Raw genomic sequence first — 20,414 nt, 5'->3', positions numbered from 1 at the left:
ATACATCTTTTTAGACCAGCTGGTTTCATCAACGATATTCTCAAACACTAATATATTTATTTTCTTAAAAGTTCTCCATCTCTATTAAAATATATTACAATATTTAATACTTCCTAGAAGCTAGAAATTGATTATGGTCCCCGGCTATTAAGCTTTGGACATATTCACATATTAAGCATAAACAAAATAGCGCATTTATTCCAAATCAAATGAAGGTTTGACTAGCATTTTGTATTTAAGTAACACTTATATTTTTAAACTAATAGTTAATTTTAACTATTTTTGTATTATATTAGTCACCTTTAGATAAATGCTATATATAGAATAGAAGATTGTTAACAGAAATAATAACAATAAAACAGTATTTTCAGTAAAAGATAGACACTAAAATGACAATTTTAATGATTTATTTGAGGTTATGATATTATATATAATATATTAAAAACGAATGCCTTAACAAGGCGAAACAATTGTCACGAAATTTTTGTTTTTATATTTTTTATATTTGTAAAAATAAAATAAAGTGTTCAGTAGACTCTAATATTATAGGTTTACACAGTATGTATTGAATTAACTTGTTATATATAATATTTCGAGCTAAACTATTCTGCGTGTGGTGTAAAAAACTGTTATTTGAGATAACGTTTATTTTATTTTATTTCTTATTTATTTTAACATTAAGATTTAACATAAACTCTAAGAAAACTGTTGTGGTTTTTACATAAAATGTGTAAAGGTTTTTTCTTATTGAAATACTTGGAAAATACCACACACTAAATAACTTCTGACGAAAGGCAAACATATACTAAAAATCAGCGAAGGTACCGCGGTATATCGTAAACAAGCGCAAACAATTTAAGTACTTTTATGAAAATAGGTTACACCGCTTTATATCAAGATGTTCGTTTTTAGGCGTTCAAGACTAATGGATTCCGAAATACCTAGCCTCGCAAAATAAAGTAATGAACAAAACCTTTTTTTTTCCAATAATGGATTGAGTTTTTCTATTGACATTTCTCAGTGGAACTGCATTTAAATTAAAATAATAATAAAAAAGTTTTTTTCCACTTTTATTTATAATTTTTACCAGTGACCGGGTTCTGTGATCGTGACCGACAACGGCAGACTGTCTACAAATATAACTATATTCGCATTTTTATGGTTTTTATTATATAGCCAATAAGATAGCTTTACTCGTTATCATGGAGTGCATTTGTTTATTGACAACAGATTAGATGTAAGGTATAACATAAATAATTCTTAAGAAGACCTGTAGTTAAAAAAAATGTACGAAAAGTTACCTAACGTGGGTCATATTATCTGAAGTTAAAAAGATTCCTTGTCTACAGCAGCGAAATTGTAAAATTCTCTATTTTAGTTTGATTTTTATTATTAATTATCCCCGTGTCCGGAAGGGATAAATAATATATTATGAGTATGTAATTCATGTATATGTGTATGTATCTAGAAGGGTGGACAAGTGTTTTCGATGACCACTCGCATGTGAAAATCCTGAAAAGGGATTTCATGATATTATTCCGCCATCTAGAGGGTAGTACTCATCCCTACCATGCCCGAGATCCAAGGCTGCTATTCTAAGCCACGCTCGCGGCACGAGAAAACAGTTTTTCTCGTGTATTTTGTTTGTAAATACACGAGATAATACGGCCGTGAGAGCGCTTGGAATACCACCCCTGGGCTATATATTTATTATACTAAAATATTTATTTGACTGGTTTTTCCACTGCAATATTTTACAATCCCATGGCCCGAATAACAATTATTAAACAGAGCTATTTTCCATTATCTGTAAAGTAAAATTGAATTTTTTCCACAAAAAGTGAAATATTAAATACGAAGTATATTTTTAAGACGTGTTCAATTACATGTTTCCGACAATTTCAAAATGAAAATTTGATTTTACTTTAGTGACAATTGATACTTTACATAAATTTATGTAAAGGAAGTGAGGTATATATGCAAAGACAAAGTGACAGTCTATCCTCTCTACCTACCCCTACGGGAAAAGGGCGTGATATTTTTGTTGATTTTTGTTTGTTTAACAATTTAACATGTTTCTGTTAACGTCTCGTTGTAATCAGGATCCTGGACCGTGGCGTAAGACTGTTCATTTTACCTCCATGCAAATTACCAATAGTCGCTGGCACTCTGCGATTGGAATACCAATCCAGCGCCCTATGCACCACTATACGCGAATAAGAGGTTATTGTTGATGATTTGATAATTTTTTTGTTACGTACTTAAATTAATCGATCATTACAAAAGAAAGAATCTACGGAAAACAATTGACATGTGCATTTTAATATACAATGTGAGAGTAATATTGATAAAAATGAGAGTGAAAACTTTGTTCTAAATTCGCACACATTTTTAAACAATCAAATACTCTCATAAGAAACTGAACAGTTACATACGCTTTCTTAGAAACTAGTTCAAAACTAATCACAGTACTATTTAAATATGTTTCAGAATGTATTTGATCTAAAACAAACTATAAATAACACATTATATTTGAATGACTATTAGAGAAATAAAAATAGTTTTAACTTTATTTATTTTCCAATGCAACAATTTTTTTTCCAAAATATTTCTGCGTGAGAAGCATCACTAAAAGAATTGTAATTAGATTTTTAAAAATCAGACTAAAATATATTATGAGAGCTTAATCATAAGTTTAACTAAACACGTATTTTTTCTATGAATACTCTGGCTTAAAGGTGATAAAATAGTAACATATCACATGCAATGAATACCGATAAAAATATATGGGTTGGATTTAGAAGAATTCATTGTATTTTAAAAATCAAAATGGATATTATGTAGAAATGTTTTCATACAAAACTTAAAAAATAAATTTTCAAAAAATATGTCACAAAAAAACGCGACATGTTTGGCTTTGATAATTGTGACGTCAAGATTCGTAACGACGTTCTATAAAAAATTAAACGGTAAGAAACAAAGTTCAAAATTCACATAAATCATGACGTATTAGGGGCGTGGCCAATCCAATGACCGTTTTCGCGGGAATTCAAAATTGCTACTGAAAAGTAGCAAAAAATATATTTAAATTTTTGTATTACTCGACAGTATTTCATAGACCTTTATTAATTTTAAAATGTGAAAAATGAAGTTGTATTTCCCTATTATTGAGACAGCAAAATATTTTCATACACGTTTTACAATATTTAAATCAGGTACAAAATTATTTTTGAGTAATTTTTGTTGCGTGAACCAAATTTGTTAAAATTTAAACATTTCGGTTATACATAGAGGAATTCGTAATTTATATTTTTTTGAAAATGTAAGTACTCTTATATGAGTCAATTGATATTATAGAATTTATATTTAAATCACTTTGAGGTTGTTTATTATATTAATAATAAAAATAAAACATTTTTGTTTTAAATCACTTATTCTTTAACAATGTTTTAAATATGTCCAAATGATTGTAGACGAGGTGGGTTTCACTCACCAGAGAGTTATTAAGATCTAAATTTACTGCAACAGACAGAGGAAACATTTTTGAAAAGGATATATGGAAGTTTAGGCATTTACTTTCGTTAGCTGGTTGAATGATACGCGGTGTGTAAAGTGGCCACTTAAACCAGCCAATGTCAGGTCATAAGCCATGCAAATGCCCAATCTCTCATATGCTCTGTACTGTGATAAATTACGATTTTACTATTATTTAATTACAGACCGTTTTCAAAACTACTGAATTATAGTTTGATAAGAAAGCTTGCGTAGCTTTGAAACCGGTCGGTAATAAAATATAAAATTATTGTTTAAAGCTGTTTTGTTTTCATTTCAATAATTTTTTATCTTCAGTATCAAAATATGTAAGTTTTTTTTTATATTTGCTTGGGTTAAAATATTATGTTGTTATTGAAATCAAATGATTAATAACCATCCTAACAAAATAACATCATTTACATAAACAAGTTGTTGATAATTTATTATAGCATATCACAGGAATTATATATTGTATAATCAATATATTTTTTTGCATTCAAATCAAGGAAAACGGTCACATCCTCCTTATGTTACTTATAAGAAAATATTATCCTTATTTGTTATTTATAATATTATTGTTAGCCTATATATATTTGTCTGCCTCGTGGTGTAGTGGTCAGCGCATTTGCCTGCCATGCAAGAAGCCTCGGGTTCGACTCCCGACATAGTTGACAGAAATATTTATTAAAAAAAAAAAAATTAACCCGGCCCTATGCACCATTAAGTATGGAAAGAGAATGATGATAAATATTATTGTTGATGTATTGGTATTTATTAATGTGGTGTTGGCGGCGAATGCTGCGGATACCGTGGACGGCCAGACGTACGAATGCATCTATACTTCAGGAACTGGGCATAGGAGAAAGACTAACATCCATGTGCGAGAAAAGAATTCTGGACTGGAAAGTTTTTTGGACATATTTCCAGGGGAACTCTGATAGTTTGGAGAAAACTATTCTCCTGGGAAGTGTCGAAGGGACAAGGTCGCGTGGACGTCAAACGACAAGATGGAGAAGCATAGTCACTGAATTATCAGAATTATCACTGACGAATGTCTAAAGAAGAGCAAAAGACCGTTCCAGATGGGGGAGACCGTCCACAGAAGAGCCATGCCTGGAGTCAGGTGTAATCACCATCCTCAGACATGAGGCACGGATTGAAGAGAGAGATTTATTATTAACCAAATGTTTTCATGGACTTTTGATCTTTTAAAAAACTATATTCAAGCATAAAGATCAAAAAGAGCAGATTTGCGGTTCCGAATATTAACTTTAAATCGAATTGTCTAGTTCGCATTGTTTAGGCGTCGATTATGTGCTTCCGTTCAATATTTAGCAAACAAATATATATAACGGGGAAGTTCCGTGGTTTTTAAAATTTATTTTTCAAACTAAGTCAAAAAAAAAACATTTTTATGCAGCGTATTATCAGCGCTATGATTTCTTAAAGTTTTGTTTTTTACACTCACTCCGTGCGTGACGTCACTAGTTCTCTCCGGTAAGTTGTCTTGATTAGTGCATTGGCTTCCCGGAAACCGGAAATCTATCACAACCTTCTTATTGGTTGATTAAGAAGTACTTCTGACGTCATTTAATGTAGTTCATTTTTATTAGTTTTCTCAAACATTTTAGACAAACTTCACTGTATAATTAAATGCTATAATTTGTACCGCATGTAAGAAAACATTTTTATTTAGAATTTTCCGTGTGGAGGAAGGGAGGAGTAAATGGGCAAATATTTACTGTAATGTTTGACCGCAAAGAGAATGCTTTAAATATTCATAATAATAATCTAATATAATGACACTGGAAGATAACGTACTAGAAATCATATTTCTAAGTCGGGCTTAGTGTCTGTGAGACCCCAGAACTGACCTCTTGAAGCAGGTAACAGATTATTACGTTACCTACTTGATTCAATTAACAATCGAGGGATCGAAGGATGTCGAGGCTGCATACAGAATAACTCCTAAAAAGACTAGCATCAGTCAGAGGAACGCTTCCCCGAGGACTGTGGTGGTTAAACTTTTTAATAATTTTGAAAAATCTAAATTTCTGATGGACTTGAAAAAGTATAATAACTTATGTGAATGTGCTGGGGATAGGCTCAATACAGCAATGATTGGTTTGGCGGGCGTAAAATCACCGATCTATGTGTCCGAACATTTAACAGTTCGCGCTAAACGACTGTGGTACCTGGCTCGACTGGCGGCTAGAGAGCGCAGCTATAGGTATGTTTGGACTAAAGACGGCTTGATTTTTATAAAAAAAGATGAAAATTCACGTCCTATACTAGTAGATTCTGAGAATATTATTAATCAATTGTGACTCTTTGTTAAAACATCCCTCGATCTTTATACCTCGTTTATTCTAATTTTAATTATTATTTACTTATCTTTATTCTTGTTTTTGATGGAAATGTTTAATTACGATTCCATACTACTACAAAAGTATTACAACAAACATAAACCCATACGCACGATAACAAATTCGCCTTTCCGCTATAATTATTTAATTACGAAAATTTTGAGGTACAACATCAAAGTCAATATACTAATATTTTTTTATCATACCAGTAGATATGGTCTACTGGGAATACTTGTATTTTCATACACTATTATTGGTTCTACTCAAAATGGTTAACACTTTTTACGAGGAACAGGATGAAACAGTACCTTCTAGTAAAAATATTGTTTTTGAAACCTTAAATGAAGCGTTATCGTATCACTGGGGATCGACAAAGTTAAACATAATTCATCAAAACATACGTACCATGGAAAATCTGGATGATTTTTTGACGTTCTTGGATATTGTTAAATCAAGGGTTATATTCGACATTCTTATTTTTTCTGAGTGTAGATTGCACGAAGCATATATGTCCAAGCAGGTTTTAGGTTATATGGAATATCATTCACAAAATTATTTAAATCAAAATAGTGGAGTCGTAGTATACGTTAGGGATAGCATGCGCGCTGATGTGAGGGAAATATGCATGGAACAAGGTAATTGTTTAAAAATTGTGATTGAAGATGATATATGCATATTTGCGATATATAGGTCTCCATCTTATAGTAATATAGACACATTCTTGGAGTCTTTGCATCTCCTCCTCCGGCAGTGCAGTGGGGCCATGCGGAGTATCATCATAGGGGACATTAATATTAATACGCTGGGCCAAAGGCACAGGCAGTGTGAAGACTACTTGTGCGTTATGGCTGAACACAATTTCATATGTAACATAGACGCACCGACAAGAGTGCAAGGTACCTCTGAATCTTGCCTTGACCATATCAATACTCGTAACGTGCACAATTCTCTTACATTTATTATACAGAACACTATAACCGATCATTACACCACCGGTATTAGTATCCGAATAAACACGCCAAAAAAGAAAGTTAATAAATTTACAAATTCAATAAACTATTCAAATCTTTCAAGGGACCTCGAATCCGAGTTGTGGGAGGACATACTTCAACAAACTGACACTGACAAAGCGATGAATATTTTTGTAAAAAAAATTGAACATTACGTTGATAAAAATACTTTCAGTAAGTCGGTGGCACACAAAAAATTTCATCTTACTCCTTGGATTACGGATAGTATTGTAAAATCAATTCATAAGAGAAATCACTTACATAAAATAGCAAAAAAAGATCCACTTAATGAAAGTAAACAAAAATATTATTTAAAATACAGAAATGTGTGTAAATATGTTATTAGAAGAGCAAAGGAGATATATTATAAAAATCTCCTGAGTAACAATAATTCTCCGGGTAAAATCTGGGAAACAATTCGAGAAATTACAAAAACTAAATCAAAAAAGGGGCCTGAAATTACATCTATAATTTTGCCAGACTCTACAAATACTAATGATCCCCAAATAATAGCCCATATTGCCAATGAATATTTTACTACAGTAGGTTCTAAATTATCTGAAGCTATATTATGTGAATCCAAACTGAATGAATGTAATCTAGCATCATCTATTAATGTCAAGAACATAATGCCATCGTTTCAACTAAATAAAATATCAGAACAAGAAATCATTAAAATTATCACTAGTCTAAAAAAAACGTATTCCAAGGGTCCTGACGTTGTTAATACTTTTATGTTAAAACAATTTAAAAATTTCATTGCCAAACCTCTGTCGCACATTTTCAATCTAAGTTTCTCATCAGGAATTTTTCCAACACAACTTAAACAATCAATAGTGCAACCAATCTTTAAATCGGGTGATCAACAGAATATAGAAAATTACAGACCAATATCGTTGGTAAGTGCATATTCAAAAGTATTGGAGAAAGCATTCAAAAATAGACTAAGCGATTATGTAGAGAGTAAAAACTTACTTAGTGACAACCAATTTGGATTTAGACCAGGTAAAAGCACAGATGACGCAATAAAAAAATTAACCGGAGCATTAGTAAACAACATTAACAATGGTAAGAAAACACTTGCAATTTTTCTTGATTTGGCAAAAGTGTTTGACACCATATCGCACAAAATTCTTTTAAAAAGAGTTGAAAACATTGGGATCACAGGTAGACCTCTAAATTGGTTACACAGTTTCATTTCCAACAGATTACAGAGGGTTAAAATTGGAGAATGCAGCAGTACTGCTTTAGAAATGAATTTTGGGGTACCACAGGGTAGTACGCTGGGACCTTTGCTGTTTATTATATATATAAACGAATTGTGTAATTTAAATATTAACGCTCGTATAATCACCTTTGCAGACGATACAGTTCTTGTATTTGAAGGTGATAATTGGGAGGAAACACATGTTAAGGCCGAAACAGGAATGAATATTCTTAAAAACTGGCTCAAAGATAATTTGCTGACACTAAACTCAAAGAAAACAAAATACGTAAAATTCAGCCCAAATATAAAAGGCCTACCAAGAATAGAATTAAGGATAAAAATTCATAATACAAATTGTAACACGCTTACCAGCTGTAATTGCTACCATCTGGAATGTGTACAAGACATCAAATATTTAGGAATCTTTATTGACGCACACCTTAACTGGAGAAAACACATTAACTATTTAGTGGGTAGAGTTAGGAAACTAATCTATATCTTTATAACACTGCGTAACATATTGTCCATTGTAGATATTAAAAGTATATACTATGGTTTGTGCAACTCTGTTTTGGCCTACGGATGTATTTGTTGGGGAGGAGCTGCCAAGACTATTCTTGATCCCTTGGTTAAGGTACATAAATCAATATTGAGGATAATATTGCGAAAACCGTACAATCATCCGAGTGAAGGCCTTTTCAAATCCTTAGACGTCCTTGGCTTAAGGCAAATCTACATGAGGAAAGTAATACTTGACATCCACAAAAATAGGAGCACTCAGGTGATTGTGAGTCATGCGCACTTAACCAGGAGTACAGTAAGAAACGATTTGGTGATTCCAATAGCACGTACAGCGGTATTCCAAAAATCATTTCTATATAACGGACCTAAACTATACAACCTGATACCGTCTTTTTGGAAATCTGATAAACCATCAGTTTTGAAAAGAAATTTAAAAATTTGGTTGACAGACATTGGAAGTAAGGAATCGGAGAATTTATTGAAGATAGTAATCTAAATATTATGCTACCCACTGAATCATATATAAATTTATTGTATTTTCGCATGTGCATATATATCGTGTATGAATGTGTGTATATATATGTATATGTATGTATATGTGTGTATATATGTATGTATGTGTATATGTATGTACGAAGTATGTATGCTTTATATTTGTGTATTTAATTGTATTTTTACATTTAATGTAAACTAAATTTTTTTTTCTTTTCTTCTCTTTTGGGCTATAACGGTTTTTTTTTTATTTCTTCAATATAGTTTTTTTTATTTATAGGAAAAATATTCGTAAACCATATTTGCCGCAACAAATCGGTTTCTTAGAACAGGCATTTGCCCATATAGGAACCGATTGCAACATTAGGCGTATTAATATTTCTGGCTTGCCGACCCTTCATATACTGAGCCTACTCCTAGTACTAGCAGAATTTTGCCAGAGTGTTTTTTGTGCCATTTTGTAACATTGTATGTTTAAACTAATAAATAAATAAATAAAATAAATAAATAAATCAAGGGAGCGGATAAGACAGCAGTCAGTTCTATGTTCTGTGATTGCAACTAAATTACCATATTACCCAACGAAACCACATACTTTTACTATAAATCGAATTGAAACTACGAATCCTCTTTCCTTATTTATGAGTAAAATCATGAAAGCAATTATTCGATAATCTTAAAGCTTTTGAAATAGTCAATTAATGTAAATAATTCATCATTATACATTATACTTACACTAAAACAAGTAAATTTATTATACATGGGTGTATGTTTGAGTGCGTAGATAGGTAGGTGCCAGTGGATGTGTACGATGCTCTGATGTATCTTTTTTTAAAGTTAGCTGTAGGAACAATATAAAAAGGGGAGATATGTGTATTTTAACGTGCGTACCAATAACATAGCCATATACTTTTTAACCCTCCCTTCTCGGTGATGTGTAGCTAGTTGCAATTGCATTGCATCTAATAACTTTACTATATTGATAAATATGATAAATGCTGAATTAAGATTTTCAAAATCTTTCCGTTATGCATTTATGAATCGAATCAAATTAAATAATAAAGACGTTTTGGGCACAGAAAAGGCATTTTATCAGAAATCGGAAATAAATCATCAATACAATCAAAAGTATACTGATGTGTCGCATTGTCGTGGCGTGTGAAGTAAAATAGTACCGAATATACGATTGTCTTACGCACTATTTACGTCTCACCCTCGATACTATAGGTAGTATATTCGGGAGCGAGAGAGTAATTTTCACACGTCACGCGCGCGGATAGTAAAACAAATTTCAGTACTTCTGCTAGACGCCAGTAGTCCCAGTAGCTCTCCGAGCTTCGTTAGGGGTAGTCATCTTCCTCGCGTTGTTGGCATGAGATAATAGTTTGTTTATGTTTATGGCAACACATTAAAAATATTATCACATTTGACTTCAACTATAAATATTTGAAGCATTTAACGATGAATATAAAAAAAAATCAATATAAAATCCTCCTTATTCATGTGTATCGACTACACAACACCGTAACAGTAGAATATTTTTGGCACATTAAGGGAAAGGTTAATGACGGAGAAAAGTCGTGCAGAATTCAAAATTTTTACTTTAAATTATTATAGTTTACTCCTGTACCAAAAAAAGTTTTTTTCTTATTTTATATAGTATACAACTACTATCATATCTTTTGAAAACGGACCATTACCTGACTTGTATCAAGTTGGAATAGTAAAAATGATCCTGGAATTTGTGATATAAGTTCACATTTATTTATTTTTTTTAATTATGATTTAATTCTTATGATTTAACCAAATATAACAATTTTTGGGGCCATTTAAAACGAGCTGTAAATAAACCTCTCGGCCTCGTGGTGTAATGATAGTGGTCAGCGCGTTAGCCTGCCATGCAAGAGGTCTCGGGTTCGATTCCCGACATGGTTGATATGAAATATTTATTTAAACGGGTGTTTTCACACCAGAATATTTCATAGTCCCTGGACTGGTACCTGAAGCGTAAGACTGATCATCTTACCTTTATGTAACAAAACAACAATGATCAAGATACGCTGCGATTGGTGCTCTAATACAGTGCCCTACGCACCATTAGGTGCGGAAAGGGAATGATGATGAAATAACCCTAGTTAGGGCAGAGTGGGGCTCGAACCTCGGACGTCTGATCCGTGAGTCCTTAACACTAGCCAGGGGACCACAACCCGAGTCATCCAAAAATGTCATTGGGTTAGTGAAATTATAATGGCAGTGTTGTAAATTTCATAGGCATGTTTAAGCCATTTCATAATGTTACATTTAAAATATATCAAATGAACCTACCCATTAAATGAATGAATACATAAAGCATAACCTAGCGTTTGGTGCGTATCTCTCACACTCCTGCATGGCAAGTATGCACACGCCAAATAGGACTATTTTCTAGGTATCTAAGTTGACGGAACATGTTAGTCTGAGAAATGGCGACTCGCTACTTTTTCTTTAAATCCATAAATATAATGACATTAGTAAATGCAAAAAGGACACTCGCCCATGACGTGCGAGTTTGTTGAACGTTGGTTGCATCACGCTCCGCCATGAAGGCGATATTGCCTAACGAGCGTCCAAAGAGTTTTTACAAATATTATGTCATAATTCTGTCCTTGTGTTTCTCTACAATTTGATTTTCAGACACGTTATCATTGTGTTAATACTTCAAACGTAGATAAGCATCCGTTCTACTTACGAGCGACGCAGACCCGCCATGTAAACCATTAAAGTAGTAGGATTAAATCACAGAAAAAAAATCTTAATTTCATCGCAAACAAACATAAACAAGCCATTACGCCATTTCCCAGTAGGAGCCTACGAGAGGATATAACGCCAAATAACTCGGTCTTTGAATACTGACCTCGCTTCCTCTACATTCATACATCTTCATGCACGCACGCCGGTTATTCCGGCATTTGACACGTTTGTTTCCAAGTATTTATTAGATTTGGTCATGCCATGTCTTTCTCGGTTTTTTTCGATTTCTGCATCAATCACTATTTGCGTCGTAAATCTTTTTAGCTGGTTTTTCTCTGTTAATCGCTCAACATGTCCAAACCAAGGGAAAACTACTTTCTCGATTTTGTTGATAATGCTCATCTCACCCTTGCATAATGTACGGATCTAAGCATATTGCACATAGCCTGCTTTTAAATTCCGATTAAACCGATTGTTTTATATTTTCTAGTACATTTTGTTATAATTATTAGTTAAGCGTAGTAAGGACGAATTTATGAAAAAAAAAACGCCAAGAATATTGTGGTAAGTAAAACATTAAACATGTATCATTTGTTGACATTATTCATATCTCTTTAGGTAACTTTTAGATAAATGTAAATAAATATTTTTATTTTTAGTAATCAAAAAATTTAGACAGCGTAATACATTATTGTCGATGGTATAAATCTCAGTTGTTTTATTTTTAAAAGCGATATACAAGAGTTGGTGCGTCGTATATACAGAAAAATCGAAGTTTAAAGAAAAGAAAAATGACTGAAAAATTCTACACTGATATTAGCTCAGCTATATCATTTACATAAAAATTATTCGCGTATATTTTTAATGTTTATTTTTTAAACGGGATCCTAAGGGGATGATGATTCTTTAAGAAATTAATAACTTTTAAAATCGCCACTCTCAATAAATAAGTATGACGGGTTTACATTAAGTCACCTCTGCAGATTTGGGATTGCCCCTGAATAAAAATAAAAAGACGCAAAGTCGCCGGGTAGACATGTGTAAAAAATGTGGATTATCCACAAACTTTCACAAGAAAGTAAGCAAACCGATGCGATAGGCAGATGTAAAAAATGAAATGTTCACTAGAAGTAAAGAAGATTTTAAGAAATATTTCGTGCTTAACATGTAAAAACGTGGTAAAAACTATAACCACACTTACAACAAAAATGTTTTGTGGTAGAAGTTATTTTACAATTCAACATAAATATAAAATATTATCATTCAACGCAAACCATTCGTGCAAGAATGAAATTCACAATATTTATTTCATCTGAATAAGTTTGAATATTCACGGTGCGTAACGCCGTTACTAATTTCACTGTATATTTTTTATCTAAAATATAATAAATCTTGACCATGAAATGTCCATAGCTGTGACCAATTTCAGCTATAGCCAAGCAAGCGTGTCTAGAATTTAAATGTAATTGAAAAGATTGTCAAAGCCAGTCGGATACATCGCCGTTTTCTGACCATAAAAGCATGCTACAGCAGGCATCATAAAGTGAGATCAGAAACCTAACAATCGTCTTTATTTTATTCTATATGTATTATATTAAATATTGTTTTTTCAAATATTTGACCGATTATCTGAGATATAAAATGTAATGCAACAAAATGAGATGCGATGATTATGTTCTTCAATATTGGTGAACTGGATTAAGAAAGTTCACTATGATACACTCGGTGATTCCTGAATTATTAATAACGTTATGTATTTTTAATTTCATTTGTTATGGCTTTTCTTATTCTTGGTAATACTAGCCAGAAAGAAACAGTATTTACAAATATTAAATAGTATCAAAACAATATTACAGACAAGGCAGAAAAAACAAATAAACCAAACAACTGTGAAATACATAGTACATAATAGATCTTAAAATTAAAATAACAACAATTGGAAATAATGTAATCTCAAAATTAGGTTTATTTCATTCCAAATCCAAATATTCTCATTTTGTATATTCTATCTTAATTTGAGGAAGGTAAAGTACCATAAAAATTGTCGGCCTCGTTGCGTTATGGTCAGCGCGTTTGCCTACCATGCAAGAGGTTGCGGGTTCGATTCCCGACATGGTTGATATGAAATATTTATATAAAAGGTTGTTTTTACACTAGAATATTTCATAGTCCCTGAACTGGTATCCGAAGCGTGTTTTCAAAAAGGGTGTTTTCACACTAGAATATTTCATAGTCCCTGGACTGGTACCTGAAGCGTAAGACTGATCATCTTACCTTTATGCAACAAAACAAAAATGATCAAGAGACGCTGCGATTGGTGCACTAATACAGTGACCAACGCACCATTAGGTGCGGAAAGGGAATGATGATGAAATAACCCTAGTTAGGGCAGAGTGGGGCTCAAACCTCGGACCTCTGATCCGTAAGTCCCTAAGACTAGCCAGGGGACCACAGCCCGATTCATCCAAAAATGTCATTGGGTTAGTGAAATTATAATTGCAGTGTTGTAAATTTCATAGGCATGTTTAAGCCGTTTCATAATGTTACATTAAAAATATATCAAATGAACCTACCCATTAAATGAATGAATACATAAAGCATAACCTAGCGTTTGGTGCGTATCTCTCACTGTCCTGCATGGCAAGTATGCACACGCCAAATGGGACTATTTTCCCATAGGTATCTAGGTTGACGGAACATGTTAGTCTGAGAAATGGCGACTCGCTACTTTGTCTTTAAATCCATAAATATAATGACATTAGTGAATGCAAAAAGGACACTCGCCTATGACATGCGAGTTTGTTGAACGTTGGTTGCAGCACGCTCCGCTATGAAGGCATGCAGTGCCTTATGCACCATTAGGTGCGAAAAGGGAATGATGATGATGAATATAAGAATGGGCTAAGGGAAGGGGGGAAAGAAAGGTAATCATCGGCCAGGAATAATACCTTCCAAATAATATTTATTTTTTAGCTGGTCAAAATCCGTGAAAAAAAAAAATAAACATTTTAATATTTCTCAAAAAAAAACATTTTTTTCTTATTTATACTTCGTAAGCGTTTACTTTATAGTATTTGCTGCGCCAGCTGTAATTTCATGGTCACTGTGTCAATACACTTTGTGGGAAAGGAATACAACAGCTTATGCATAATAAATCAATATTATAATACAAGCATACATCAAATCATCACCTGTTAAGAAATCTAATCAAAGGGCCTCGAAAAGTATTAATAAAACTATTAAAAGGTCTCGGTTTCATCTGAAATATTTACGATCACCTAAATATACGTGCTTTAGTATGGGGCAATATGATATAATGATGTTTTAAAATGTTAAATTTATTTTGTTGGTCTCGATTATGTCAAGGTAAACATAGATAGATGCTCAGTCAACCTCTTCGCTTGGCCAATAGTTTATGTTAATTAACAATGTTTCTATTATGCTGTATCCCAACTCAACACAGGGTTCATGGCCTCATAGAGTTAGGATACGTAATTATTTTGTTGGTCTCGATTATGTCAAGGTAAACATAGATAGATGCTCAGTCAACCTCTTCGCTTGGCCAATAGTTTATGTTAATTAACAATGTTTCTATTATGCTGTATCCCAACTCAACACAGGGTTCATGGCCTCATAGAGTTAGGATACGTAATTATTTTGTTGGTCTCGATTATGTCAAGGTAAACATAGATAGATGCTCAGTCAACCTCTTCGCTTGGCCAATAGTTTGTGTTAATTAACAATGTTTCTATTATGCTGTATCCCAACTCAACACAGGGTTCATGGCCTCATAGAGTTAGGATACGTAATTATTTTGTTGGTCTCGATTATGTCAAGGTAAACATAGATAGATGCTCAGTCAACCTCTTCGCTTGGCCAATAGTTTATGTTAATTAACAATGTTTCTATTATGCTGTATCCCAACTCAACACAGGGTTCATGGCCTCATAGAGTTAGGATACGTAATTATTTTGTTGGTCTCGATTATGTCAAGGTAAACATAGATAGATGCTCAGTCAACCTCTTCGCTTGGCCAATAGTTTATGTTAATTAACAATGTTTCTATTATGCTGTATCCCAACTCAACACAGGGTTCATGGCCTCATAGAGTTAGGATACGTAATTATTTTGTTGGTCTCGATTATGTCAAGGTAAACATAGATAGATGCTCAGTCAACCTCTTCGCTTGGCCAATAGTTTGTGTTAATTAACAATGTTTCTATTATGCTGTATCCCAACTCAACACAGGGTTCATGGCCTCATAGAGTTAGGATACGTAATTATTTTGTTGGTCTCGATTATGTCAAGGTAAACATAGATAGATGCTCAGTCAACCTCTTCGCTTGGCCAATAGTTTATGTTAATTAACAATGTTTCTATTATGCTGTATCCCAACTCAACACAGGGTTCATGGCCTCATAGAGTTAGGATACGTAATTATTTTGTTGGTCTCGATTATGTCAAGGTAAACATAGATAGATGCTCAGTCAACCTCTTCGCTTGGCCAATAGTTTATGTTAATTAACAATGTTTCTATTATGCTGTATCCCAACTCAACACAGGGTTCATGGCCTCATAGAGTTAGGATACGTAATTATTTTGTTGGTCTCGATTATGTCAAGGTAAACATAGATAGATGCTCAGTCAACCTCTTCGCTTGGCCAATAGTTTGTGTTAATTAACAATGTTTCTATTATGCTGTATCCCAACTCAACACAGGGTTCATGGCCTCATAGAGTTAGGATACGTAATTATTTTGTTGGTCTCGATTATGTCAAGGTAAACATAGATAGATGCTCAGTCAACCTCTTCGCTTGGCCAATAGTTTATGTTAATTAACAATGTTTCTATTATGCTGTATCCCAACTCAACACAGGGTTCATGGCCTCATAGAGTTAGGATACGTAATTATTTTGTTGGTCTCGATTATGTCAAGGTAAACATAGATAGATGCTCAGTCAACCTCTTCGCTTGGCCAATAGTTTATGTTAATTAACAATGTTTCTATTATGCTGTATCCCAACTCAACACAGGGTTCATGGCCTCATAGAGTTAGGATACGTAATTATTTTGTTGGTCTCGATTATGTCAAGGTAAACATAGATAGATGCTCAGTCAACCTCTTCGCTTGGCCAATAGTTTGTGTTAATTAACAATGTTTCTATTATGCTGTATCCCAACTCAACACAGGGTTCATGGCCTCATAGAGTTAGGATACGTAATTATTTTTTTTGTAATATGTATCTTTGTATGAATAAATAAATAAATAAGTAAATGCAATGGTTTTTTTGGCAAGTAAAAGTTGTTGTTTTGGCAAATTGATGAAAGGTTTAATCGAGAACTCGGCCATATCAGAGAATATCGAATTTTCACGTTTCTGGGCCCCGATTACAAGAGTTAACACAGTTATCTTCGACTGTCTATAAAGAAAAATCGATATTTGTGTATGAAAATGAGTATATTTGCAGTATCTTCATCGGTAATCTGTAATTGAACGTATTTAGAAGAAAAAATTGCATTCATATTCTGCTTTTCATACAGAAAACTTAATTTTATTTTGTAGATAAAATTGAAGATAAATGTTAAGTTCCCATTGTAATCGGGGCCCCGATGTTTATCTTTGACAGCTTCAGCACATACTGTTTTACCTCCCGGCTTCCCGAACCAACATGCTCTTAATTATGCCGATTGAAAGAGCAATCACGCAGCTGATTATCACATGATCACTTTCAAAAAGAACGACATCGAAATTAATTTAGTAAAAACAAAAAACAAAAATCAAAATCAAAATAACAATTGTATTTTAAATACTGTATTAGTTTATATAAGGCCCTTCATAATAAAGTCACATATTTTGTGCAATGCATTGGTATAAAAAATATCGTCAATTATTTTAGGAAACTAGTAAGTCAATATAATTTCAATAATAACTAAAACAGTAATAAACTAGATACATCTAATATTTTTCCTTTTCACTTTGCAATTTTCTGACCAATCAAATGTGTATTCGGTAATGAACTACTAAATTGTTATTTATATCTTTTGGAGAAAGATGAAAACAAATATTATTTTTAGATACATTATTTCATACCGTATTTAAACATCGAATCCTTGTCAAATTCAAAATCCACTATCAAGTAAGCTGGAGTTTATACATTTAAAACATACCTAATACTTGCAATGATCATCTGCTCGTTAAGAATATAAAAAACGCAGGGCAGGGTGAAAAATTTTTAGTTTTGTTATTATTATTTAATTTTTTTGCACCACAAAAGGCCAGAGGGTTCAATTACAGTGGTGAATTACAGCACAGAACACCCTGGAACTTCACATGAAATTTTTGTGTACTTACTTCCGTGCGTGAGTCAAGCGTACCACTACACCACGGAGGCACCCATCAGTATAAATAAGAATAATTATGTAACATCAACGAGTATAATCAGACTCACCATCTTTGTTGATGTCCCACAGCACTACGGTACATTTGAGCCTCGCAAGCCGCAGCGCCAGCAGGCGGCCTAGGCCACTTCCTCCGCCCGTGACCAGAGCAATCCCGCCCTGCAGTTCCTTCCTGGGGCGGCCCAGCACCACCCACACTAACGACTGCACTATATACCCCACACAAGCGACCAAGAAAAGAGCGATGTCCAGAAGGTTCTCTCTCAAACTTCGCTTGGCCCGCCACTCGTCGGCTGGCGCTTCGCGGGCATGGCCGTTGGACACACCGTTAGCGGACGGCGCCATTTCAAAACCTCGCATATCTTGCGTGTGTTTTTGAATCACAAAAACTGGAGATTTCAGTTGGAATCACCGCATTTACAAACCAAATTTTGATAGTTATAAAAATAAAGCTGGAGCGAACAGTTTTTTTATGTACGTAATTCCTAGGAATTATTTACAGATTGATATCATCTCGGTTGTGGCATTAACATTGCATTTAGAAAGTTTTTACTATCGGCGAATATTGATAGTACGTGTGCAAGGCGATAATGGGTGATTGTTGGAGAGTCAGAGGCGCAGTCTAGCGTGAAGAACCTTTCGTGCTAATATTGCCCGATGTAATTTCTGCCGCTTGTTGCTTGCAGAATGATGACTGTACAGATTGCAAATGTAGGACGAAAGGGAAACACTAACTTGCCAAGATCAGACTACAGTCACGACGGACTCCGTTCTCGGCGGAATACCTTCGTGTTGTTCATACACAGTTGCGACAATCGTTTTGTGGGGATTCGTATAACTGCGAGTGATTTGCAGTTTTCTTGGAATTGTGACACTTATTTTCCGCTTCTTGGTTTCTTCAATGTGAGCCTGAAATAAAAATTAACGAATTAGATACATACCCCAACACATATATGTTTTTGTTAAGGTAAGACATTTGCGTGAAGTAAAAAAGGTGAACATACATTCATCATCATCATTCCCTTTCCGCACCTAATGGTGCATGGGGCACTGCATTGGTACACCAACAGCAGCGTATTTTGATCATTTTTGTCACTTGTTTTGTTGTCATCAGTCTTACGCTTCAGGTACCAGTCCAGGGACTATGAAATATTCTGGTGTGAAAACACCCTTTTAAATAAATATTTCCAATCAACCATGTCGAGAATCGAACCAGAGACCTCTCGCATGGTAGGCAAACGCGCTGACTATTACACCACGAGGCCGACAAAACATTCAGTCACACTATATTGATAATAAAAATATGTTACTCGTACTCATAGAAGAGATATATTATGAACGCTTATTTTTTTAAATATTTTATTTTTATTTTTTATTCATAAATCTCATAAAAAGTACATGTTTTTGTAAAATTCTAAACATATCTACTTTTACACATCTAGTAAATGTTATCACTGTAACTCTCCAAAAAAAGAGACTAGCTCTTGTGCTTGGAGAGACTTACACAGTTTTTTTTAAAGGAATAACCCGCTAAGCCGCTATTTAGAGGCTTGTCAGCAGGTGGGATAGAGGGAATATGGAAGGAGGTAATGAAAAATACATCACAACACCCAGACTAATTGAGAAAACATCTTTCTTGATTTTTTTCTTGCAACTGGCGGGAATCGAATCCGCGACGCAAGTTCCACAGTTGGTCGTCTAACCAACACTGCGCCACGGCGCCTGTCATGTGCTATTTAAATATAAAATCATTGTACATTATTTACAATTTTATTTGACTGACTTGGCAAAATCTAAAATTTCCGGAGAGCGAGTTTAGCTGAATAATCTAAAAGTATTCCAAATAAAAGATTTCGCAATAATAGGTACAACGAATTTAGAATCATGCGGGCCACTTTGTTGCACTAGATTTTTGCGAATAATTTTAATATCATTAATTACGTGTATAAAATACTATAGTGGAAAAGTAAATAGTAAAAAAGTTAAATATTTGTGATATTATTGGTTAATTTCTCAAAAAATAATATTGTTCCATCATTGAGACTGCCAATCTTTTAACTTAATTAATATAAGTAAATAATTGTAAATAACCACTAACTGACTTTTTTATGTCAACCGATTTAACAATATACCTGTATCTTCTTCAGGACACTT

General features: G+C 33.5%; 1 protein-coding gene across 1 annotated transcript in view; it reads right to left on the bottom strand.

Moving 5' to 3' along the window:
* Positions 1-20,414, bottom strand: part of LOC148283986 (short-chain dehydrogenase/reductase family 16C member 6) — a gene marked incomplete at its 3' end in the record, with an annotated part of 105,091 nt that overhangs the window by 62,903 nt on the left and 21,774 nt on the right. Inside the window, exon 2 of the mRNA XM_088242884.1 lies at positions 18,311-19,169. Within this exon, the coding sequence (XP_088099010.1) occupies positions 18,311-18,620 (310 nt within the window). The remainder of the gene's footprint in view (positions 1-18,310; positions 19,170-20,414) is intronic.

The sequence above is a fragment of the Micrasema longulum genome, unplaced genomic scaffold, assembly GCF_059751315.1.
Source record: "Micrasema longulum isolate JH-2025_06_02 unplaced genomic scaffold, ASM5975131v1 h1tg000173l, whole genome shotgun sequence".
NCBI lineage: Eukaryota > Metazoa > Arthropoda > Insecta > Trichoptera > Brachycentridae > Micrasema > Micrasema longulum.
The sequence above is the reverse complement of the archived record's forward strand: the minus strand, read 5'-3'. Positions and strand labels throughout refer to the sequence as shown.